Source organism: Periplaneta americana, chromosome 11 (genome assembly GCF_040183065.1).
Source record: "Periplaneta americana isolate PAMFEO1 chromosome 11, P.americana_PAMFEO1_priV1, whole genome shotgun sequence".
In the NCBI taxonomy this organism is placed as follows: Eukaryota; Metazoa; Arthropoda; class Insecta; order Blattodea; family Blattidae; genus Periplaneta; species Periplaneta americana.
Genome location: NC_091127.1, coordinates 26075116 through 26084886, shown reverse-complemented (window position 1 = coordinate 26084886; position 9771 = coordinate 26075116). Strand labels below are relative to the sequence as shown.

Genomic DNA, 9771 nt, shown 5'->3' with positions numbered 1-9771 from the left:
ACTATAAGAGAGGGGTTCATTGCTAACAAGAGGTCAATGGCTCATAGCTGATTGAAGCGAAAACATCAAAGACGCCTGTCAGTGTTACCGACGCGATTCATAAAAACCCGCTAAGATAAAGTGCAGAAATCGTTAAATTGCATTATTATTAATAATGTAAAAATATGGTTATTTTATAGCTGTGTGTGTTAAAAAAACCGCTAAATCCTTATATGAGCAATACAAATGTAATAAATTTTACCCGCTAAACATTCTGAAAAACGCTAGATCTAGCGGAAAAATCGCTGAATTGGTGACACTGACCTGTCAAGATCAGTGTCACCAACTCAATCTCTTAAACCGCTGCAGCTCAAAAAACCGCTAGATCTCCAAAAACCAGAATTTTTACTGCTTGCGTGCGCTCTTTTCTCTGTCCATAGTATAGATCATACCCAGAGTCATACCCCTTTGTAATCAGGGATCATACACAGGTCCATGCGCAACGTTTTTCGACTTTACGTGCAAACGCTCGATTAACTGCATTACGAGGGCAGTGCTAGAATTCCAGCGATCGATGACTTTAAGAACAGTTCCGTTAAACTCCAATGGATTTCTTGATGAAATTAACGAGTTGCGGGGTTGCAGTGCAACCAGTGAATTAAAAAATGTGTCCAGCGCTTTTATCTATGTCCCTATCATCCCTATGGTTGTAAACAGCTGTTTTGCAGTAGCCATATTTAAACAGTCGATTAATTCAGATTAGGTCGTCGTCAGTGAGCTCTATTGTGTTGTGCCTGTGCGTCAGAGAAATTTAGTGATATGATACGATTTCGTCGAGAGTGCATGTCAAGTGTGAACGAAGTTCTAGAGACAAACAAAATGGCAGTAGATTGAGTGACATTTTCGTATTTTTGTGGTGATTTTTACTAAAGAATTATGTCATTGCATGGAAAGACTACTCCCAAAATGGAGCTATTCCGAACTGATCAGTATTATATATTCATAAACGGTGAATATGGCTTATGGTGGGATCGAACAACGGGCGAATTCAAAGCAAAATCAGGTAACATCAGGGACGAACCACTCCCACTCTTTATGTTTAATGTAGGTCTGTTGATATTGTCAACATGACAGAAGAAATGTATGTTGATAAGTGTAATTGGTAATAGTTTGCACGATATCATAATTTTATTTTATTTTTTTTTAGCTTGGGATTTGGCATCAGCTGATGATCCAGAATGTCTTGGTGTCTTGTATGGTATTGTTGGTAAAATCGAACTGCAGTCTGTTCTTGACAGCCGTTTAATGCTCATAAAGGAAAGTGCCTCGGTCGGAGATTTACCTGGTGGTAAAACTGTCTACAAGATAAAATCTATTGTATTTTTACAACTTGGGCCTGCAGGGGATTCTGTGGATCTAGGTCTGAAACCATGCAGAAAACATCAAAACAATAAGAGAACAGGATCTTCTGGTTCTGGTATTTTTGATATCCATCAAAAAGCATCATTTGCCAAAACATGGGGTACGATAAAGTCGGCTACTAACACAATTAAAAACACAACTCAGCAAGCTGCAGCATTGGCAACATCACAGGTGAGGTTCAGTTATAAATTTGAAGCTCCTTGACTTTGAAAAGTCATGTTTAAAATTGAAAACAAAGCATGACAAAATAATCCAATTATTCTACTGCAACATAAACATTCAACACCCCTTACCCGCCCCCATAGCTAGTCAAAATTATACGATGGAAGAGTAATGGAACGGAGAAAAATTCTCTCCGGCGCCGGGATTTGAACCCGGGTTTTCAGCTCTACGTGCTGATGCTTTATCCACTAAGCCACACCGGATAATATAGTCAAAATTAGCTTCAACATGAAATTTGGTTTTGTGTCACGCATTGCTTATATTAGTTCTAAATAACAGATGATCGATTAGCCTGGACCTATAAAGAGTAAAAGAATGCGAGGGAATAAATTGTTAATGAATGATACACAGTTTCTTGCGAATTTATTTAAGAAATAGGCTACACGGATATGTTCCTTAAGATTCTGATTGTGATATAGCCTATCCACAACAAGGTAGACGCTGTCGACATGACTTCTGTAGACTTAGCCCACCCAAAGTTTACCCAGGTCTACTCTTCTCAGTTCCTTCTCCACCTTTCTTCATTTAACACATTAAAAGTGTAGCTAGAATTTGTTTCAGAGAACTTTTGGTATTTCTTTACAATTGTGTTAGACCTACCAAAGAAACTGAATTTTCAAGTTAGTTTAGTTGTACAGAGAGTTCCTATAAACACTGGTCCCTTTTCAACCTTTACCTAACAGAATCTGTTGGTGGGTGGCGAGTGATCGTACAACAGTGTACGAACAATTCTGAGCACGCTGTCCTATGCAGACCAGTCTCAATCCACCCTTTACAGCTTAGCTTCCTCAGCCCTTACTACAGTCATTAAGCTGACTGAACACTACTACTTGGCATTGGTATTCATAGGAACTCTCTGTACTTTAGAGCTTAAATTGTGTTCACATTTTTAGTTCACATATTTTCCTTGGCAATTATTTCGTAGTGTATATTGTCTTCTGAGGATAAACTGATAATGTTGCTGCTTTGTTTCATTTTAGATGTTCATTTTCTTTGATTTGGAAAAAGGGCTGAAAGTTGGTCTACTATAGAATACGATACAGAATTTTACGTTGTTTGGTAAATTGAGAGTTCTCGTAAGGGCGAGAATCAGTGACAGGTTAGGCAGCGTATAGATAATTATATGGTATGGACACTTCGCGTCGGTACCTTTGATGTAGCAGGATGTATTTCAATGACCTTCAAACCAGTTTGAGCGTGAGATTCTGCTTTCTTCCAGGAGTTGGCACAGACATCACACCAGCTAGCAGTCGACACAAAGCGGAAATATAACACATACAATTAATACATCTAGGTACATTATCTACTCAAATAAAATAAATTGGACCGATGAAATAATAAATCCGTCATTAACTGTAATGTCTAGACTCTAGACTCATCTACACGATGATCTCCCCAGCTGTTATAGCTGGCTTTTGCAACCAGATTTCACTACCTATCGTAGCTCCCCAAGTGCATCATGATGCTGGGTGGGCAGCGGTCCCATACACTGGTCGAAATTTCTTCTGCCTTAATGACTTGAACCAGCGCACATTCCGTAATGCGAGTCCTAGGCAGAATACCTACTTTAGACCAACGTTTCTCAAACTATGGTCCTTGGACCACCTGTGGTCCTCGAGGTCTGTCCTTGTGGTCCTTCAGAAAAGATGGAAGAAAAAATAAAATTCAAACGAATTGCATATCACACTATAGCTTAAAATCTCAGAGTTTGGAAATGAACATGGCAATCGAATTTCACTTTTTCTCCCAGTACTGCATTTTATGAAATTTATTACCCTACCCGTCTATCGACTTCCCACTCTACTCTCAGCAACAAAAGAGGGATTTAAAGCACTATATACGTGGTGTTTCGCGACATCTTTTCCCTGCACGTCTGGCGCCGTGCCTGTAACCAGCCAGGGACCACCTGAATTCATAACCGAGGACCAAAGTACCGAACCTTAATTCAATTTTAAAATATAAATATAGGCCTATTGGTATTAAAATATGCTGCGAGAATGATAAATTTGTTTTCGAAGGGAACAAAAGTAAGGTGGTCTGCGGAACTGTTCTGACTTTAAAAAATGGTCCCCACTTCAAAAAAGTTTGAGAAACGCTGCTTTAGACCATGATGCCACAGTGCGGGACTCAAATGTAGATTACCGGTAAAAATTTTGAATATTAAAATTTGTCATTGTGTTGAAAGTCAGTTAATCGAACGTTTGTGAGATGGACAGCAACATCTTCCCTTTCTCTGAAGGTAGAGAGTGTGAGTAGAGGGGAAAGGACTATTAACCGAATTGAAATGGGGAATAGTTCAGCAGTCTTTCCGCACACCGGTACTGTGTGTTAACATCTATCTGTGTGTATAAGTTGGTGAACAACAGGAATAATACTCATGTACAAAATACTGCTTGAATTTAATAACAATAGCAAAGTCCATGTTGAATCTTTCGTACACTACTTTTAACACTTGAATATAAATAATTGATTAAATGGCGATCTTACTCGTGTTAAAACAGAAATACAACATAGCATACAGAACAGAAAACACACTACAAAGACATCTCAACACACAAACAACACAAACAAATAAATACAACCACACAGGCGTATACAAACTCACATGCAATAGTTGCGACAGTTTCTACATTGGACAGACAGGCAGATCATTCCAAACTCGATACAAGAACACATTAAGGCAATAACCAGAGGACACAATACATCTACATATGCCGAACACATAACTAATGCTAACCACACATACAATAACATAAATACAGACATGGAAATCCTACACATACAACCCAAAAACCAAAAACTCAACACACTAGAACAATATGAAATATACAGACACACTAAAACACACCGTAATCAAATTCTCAACACACAGATCAATTTCAGAACACACACACTATTTGATACCACATTTCAACACTTTTCAACAATCGAACGCACCCACACAACAGGCAGCGAAGTTCGAGATGATGCCGATATCTAGAAGGCTCCGAGGATGGTGTGAAGAAGCACCGAAACAGCTGTAAGCCGCACATGCTTACACTATTAACACGAGTTTTTATTTTTTTATTTTTTATTTATTTTTATTTTATTGGGTTATTTTACGACGCTGTATCAACATCTAGGTTATTTAGCGTCTGAATGAAATGAAGGTGATAATGCCGGTGAAATGAGTCCGGGGGTCCAGCACTGAAAGTTACCCAGCATTTAACACGAGTAAGATCGCCATTTAATCAATTATTTAATAGCAAAGTATTTATTTAAAGGCAGCTTATATGCAATAAAAGATAATTTTTACTAGGAATTGACACAAAAAATTAAGAAATCAGCCCCTTTATTTTCAGGAGCCACCACATTTTGTCCACACATGCGTTGAGAAAACCATTCGAGCTAAGATATAGATACATTTACTGAAATATATTAAACAATATTAAATATATATGCAATGCAAACATATGCTCTCATAGAGGCTCTGAAGGTATGTCAGACAATATCTTGAGATGCGCCAGAAATGTAATGATACTAATTTAAAAAACACATTCGAATTTTTTCCTACAACTACTTTCGTTATCATTATGTATTAGTCGTAGTGACTTAAAAGAAATTGAAGACTTAACAAATTTTGAACTCTATAAACCAGAGTGCTGCATTGGAGTTAAATCGCTCGCTTGAACTCGGTCGAGTGTCGCACCCTCGAGTAAGATACGATCGATTATGATACACTCGTAATAAATAGAAGCACAGTACAAGGTCATCTCACCGACATGTCTTATCTTGTATGGAAGGCGACAGATAAGATACACATATGTTTTGCTCACACGGTAAAAATAAGGCTTTATTTTCTGAGTTTATGACAAACATTTAATGGAACAGTTAATGGAATGTACCAAAACAGGGACATGAAGTTATAAATAAAATAGTATGAAAAACTTCGATATACAGTTATTATTGCTAATTAATAATTATTCAATATTTGATTTACCACATATATAATATAATACACAGTGTTCTGCCTATATATTGCGACAATGTAGAAACGTTTTACAAAATATTATTGATATAGCAGTAGATTAATAACAGATAAGATAATAACTGCCTCCCATTGGAGGTAGCCCAGAAGAACTCAGTATACTCTCCTACATGAATTTTACAATATTAAATGTTTACATAAATTTTGTAGAAAGAAAATTAAAATAAACATATATAAATATAAAGTGGATAAAAAAAAATTAAACAGAGTGAATATGATGACTCAGAATTTGGCAAGAGCGTTACAGAGATAACGTCACAGAAAATATAATAAAACGTAAAATCATGCTGCACAACTGTTACAGACGCAAAGATTGATACACTAATTATTAGAGATTATTATTATTATTATTATTATTATTATTATTATTATTATTATTATTATTACTAGAAAACTTGATACGGTTCTTGCATTATCGTGATTGTGTTCTCCGTTTATAATAATTACATTTACATCCAATAACGTCAATCAGATGTGGCAAAAACAAAATCATTCCTGTGTGGGAAAAAAAAAAAACATTTACCTACAACATTTATATTACATTTTAAGCAAGTTTTGTAGTTGTACTATGGAGAGGTTAGTTGAAAACTGCAAAGTTTTGAAATGATAAACATCTATGATGTTACTACACAGTTCATCACTGTAACAAGAACGAATGTCTAACACTCGGCTTATACCGTTCGACGATTTATCACTCGTGACAATTTTACCCATCATGCATGTGCACTACCTATCTGATTATGCTATGAACTACTTGGCGCTCGAGCGAAAATGTCCGATGCAGACCTCTGCTATAAACAATTCAGGCACCACATAAAACTTTTTAGTCACTATGGCTACCTGGCACCTGGAATTTGTCTACCCCTGATTTTTACAATAAGTAAAATGCATATAGATACTTTAGATCTAATTAAAGTTTGGAATTAACAAATGAAAAAAATATAAATGTCAGCACAAACTTAAAATAAAACAAATTATGAGTGCGTGCTGTAAGAGTCTCTGCACATTACAATCAATGACTATAAACATTTTAAGTGTTTCAAATGAAATATTTTTCCTTCTTTCTTATAAAAATACCTTCATTTTCTTCTTTCCTAATGACGTGCTTACTACCAAATTCTTCTTTGTAGCACTCCTCACCAACCGTCTAGCTTTATTTTGTTTTTGTATGTTCACTGAACAACAGACCTGAACTAAGTAGCGTTGGATGCCCCCGAGCTATACTCCATACATACCTACACCAGCGAATAGGGATTATAAAGAATGGACACTGAGCGAATTTTCCTGTGTTTTGTTTCTCTGTGCGCCAGCGGCTAGTTCCACTTTCAAGCGCTAGAGGTAGTGTAATCGAGCATATGCTAAGATAATAATTGAGAATAGAATTAAGACACAGGATCCAAACATCGCCTACCTTATTGCATAATCCAGTAACGCTTTGCTTCAAATAAATTCAAGTTAACAGCTTTTCCTTATTTCTCAGTGACAAACTAGATGTAATAATAATATTTTGTATTTCAGATATAATAAGTTATATTATAAAATAATATAATACATTATAAAATTAAGTATCGAATTCGTTTAATATTTGTATATAATATAATATAGGTATATGGTTTTACTTCTCATAAGAGTTTTGTTTTTCCATTTTCAGCACTTATTTTAATTGTTGTTGGGGTCAACGTCTCAACTCTCATTATAAAGGAACTCTAGAGTCTAGACATTACAGTTAATGACGGATTTATTATTTTATGGATCCAATTTATTTTATTTGAGTACATAATGTACCTAGATGTATTAATTGTATGTGTTATATTTCCGCTGTGTCGACTGCTAGCTGGTGTGATGTCAGCGCCAACTCTAGGGAGAAAGCAGAATCTGACGCTCTAGCTGACTTGAAGGTCATTGAAATCGGTCCGGCTACACCAAAGGTACCGACGCGAAGTGTCCATTCTTTATAATCCCTATTCGCTGCCTACACTGTTGGGGGTTGCTTGGGGGCTTTGGGTAACCAAACGCAGGACTCTACTCATGATGTTCTTGGTCATGTGTGGCAGGAATTGGGGTACTGTTTAGATGCCTGCCAGGCTACCAGAGGACTCCTTACCGAACTTCACTGAATATATAGTAAAACATAAGAGTTTTTCTTTTATGTAGTAGCTGTTTCACTTATCTAGCCTATCATGTTTCGTTACAATTATAGGTGTAACGAGCATTGAGCGACTTCCGCCGATTTTGGAATAGACACCGACACACTTGAACTGCCATCATAGAAAACAAAAAATCATACATCTTGACGGGATAATAAAAGCCTAAACTAACCTAACCTAACCGCGTCGGTGTCTATTCCAAAATCGGCGGAAGTCACTCAATGCTCGTTTAACCGGAATAATATGCCTAAGTCTCCCGGAAGTTTATGGACTTATTATTCAATGCTCAGAACCATGATAAATCTGAACGATAGTACCTGTACTGTATTAACACTGCCCAATTTCATCAATCATTGGCGTATTTAAAGAAAAGAAGTGTTAGGCATAAACCTAAAAGCCGAAAGTTTTCATAAGATAGACTTAAGATGTAAATATATTTTTAATGAAAACTCCTGACAATACAGTAATTATTTATAATGACTTGATTTACTAATGTCGGTAGGTCTATTAATTTCATCATATGTATAACCAACAACGATTAAATTACAGTCCGTTGCTCGAGTAATTCCTCCTGAACCTTCATCAATTTCATCATCATATATGTAGGCCTATAATAATTAAGTAGCCTATATGGTCAATTGGTCAACTGCTTGAGTAATTTCTCTAGGATATCTTGTAGCAGTGACCCCACAGTCTTTATACAAAAATTATAATCTGGACATAAATACATTAAATTTGTACCCTAACGTGGTAACGCAATAGTAAAGAAATACCAATAAGCCTATTTGTGAACATCTTAATTTTAATTAAATAGGCTAACATACTCTTATTCAGGTACTTTGTTAACACCAAATATGGCTAGACTTAATCGCACTTTCCTAGCTATGTTGGCAGTTCAAGTGCGTCGGTGTCTATTCCAAAATCGGCGGAAGTCGCTCAACTCTCGTTTCACCCAATTATAAATGACTTAACACAGTACCATGATTTTAAGTACACATACAGTATATGGAGCTGAATCTCGAAGTGTACCATGTGTAACTTGTATACAAATGGTAATTTTAAGCAAATTTATTTTTCAGTGTTCACTAAGCAAATTTGTTTTTTTTTCGTAAATTTTTCGAAATATATTTCTTTTTGTAGTGTTCATGTAAAAAAAAGTAAAACTAATGTTGAAAGAATACTGCTACTGTAATAACTAACAAAAGCTGATCTCGTCAGTGTACTGAAGCTGGCATGTTGCTCTTGGTTGTGTTGTGTTAATATTAATTTGTAAATGGTGACTGGAATCATTTCAGGTTAAATTAGGGAAACGGCGAGATAGCAAAGATCGGGAAAAGTTTGAACGTCGTATACTGGACGAGCTGCAACGAGTTTTCACGGAAACAGATTCCTTCTATTATTGTTTGGATGGAGATATCACGAATTCGCTGCAGCGCTTGTGTGATCTAAAAGAGAAGAACAAAGAATTGAACAACAAAGGCCTATGGAGATTTGTTGACGATAGATTCTTCTGGAACAAACATATGTTGCAAGATATCATATCACTGAATGTAAGATATTATTATACACTATTACATTTTTCATTTGTAGTTCTAATAAATTTTGGTAACAAATACTGCTACAGTAGGCTGAATATGTGTGTGTATGTATGTACGTGCGTGGGGTGTGGTTTGTGTAGGTGCGTGTGTGTGTTTTTTTTTTCACTTGACCGCAGGTACCTGTTACAAGTCCTGATATCTGATATGATGGTATGACTTCTTGATTTTACTGTAACATTTACATTCTTAAGTTAACGCTTACGTTATGTTTAATTTTCATTGTGAATGAGCCTTAAGAATCTAGGAGATTAATCATTATCGGTTAAGGGAAAAGACAAATATAGTTGCAATGCTTTTTACAGTGTTTCACTCTTTTTCTGTGTCCGAATGTGACTTTATTGGTTCTTGTTGTATGTGAATATAATCTTAATACCGT

General features: G+C 36.0%; 1 protein-coding gene across 5 annotated transcripts in view; it reads left to right on the top strand.

The window, feature by feature from the left end:
• Positions 1–468: 468 nt before the first annotated feature.
• The window catches only part of sp3 (phosphatidylinositide phosphatase spermathreecae), a 73390-nt gene continuing 64087 nt past the window's right edge, over positions 469–9771 (top strand). For 2 of the 5 annotated variants that reach the window (XM_069839162.1, XM_069839161.1), the window contains exons 1-3: positions 472–1042; positions 1187–1572; positions 9093–9347. In XM_069839162.1, the coding sequence (XP_069695263.1) occupies positions 916–1042; positions 1187–1572; positions 9093–9347 (768 nt within the window). In that variant the 5' untranslated portion in view covers positions 472–915. Of the gene's footprint in view, positions 1043–1186; positions 1573–9092; positions 9348–9771 lie in introns of all 5 variants that reach the window. The other 3 variants (XM_069839158.1, XM_069839159.1, XM_069839160.1) reach the window with 3 other exon arrangements.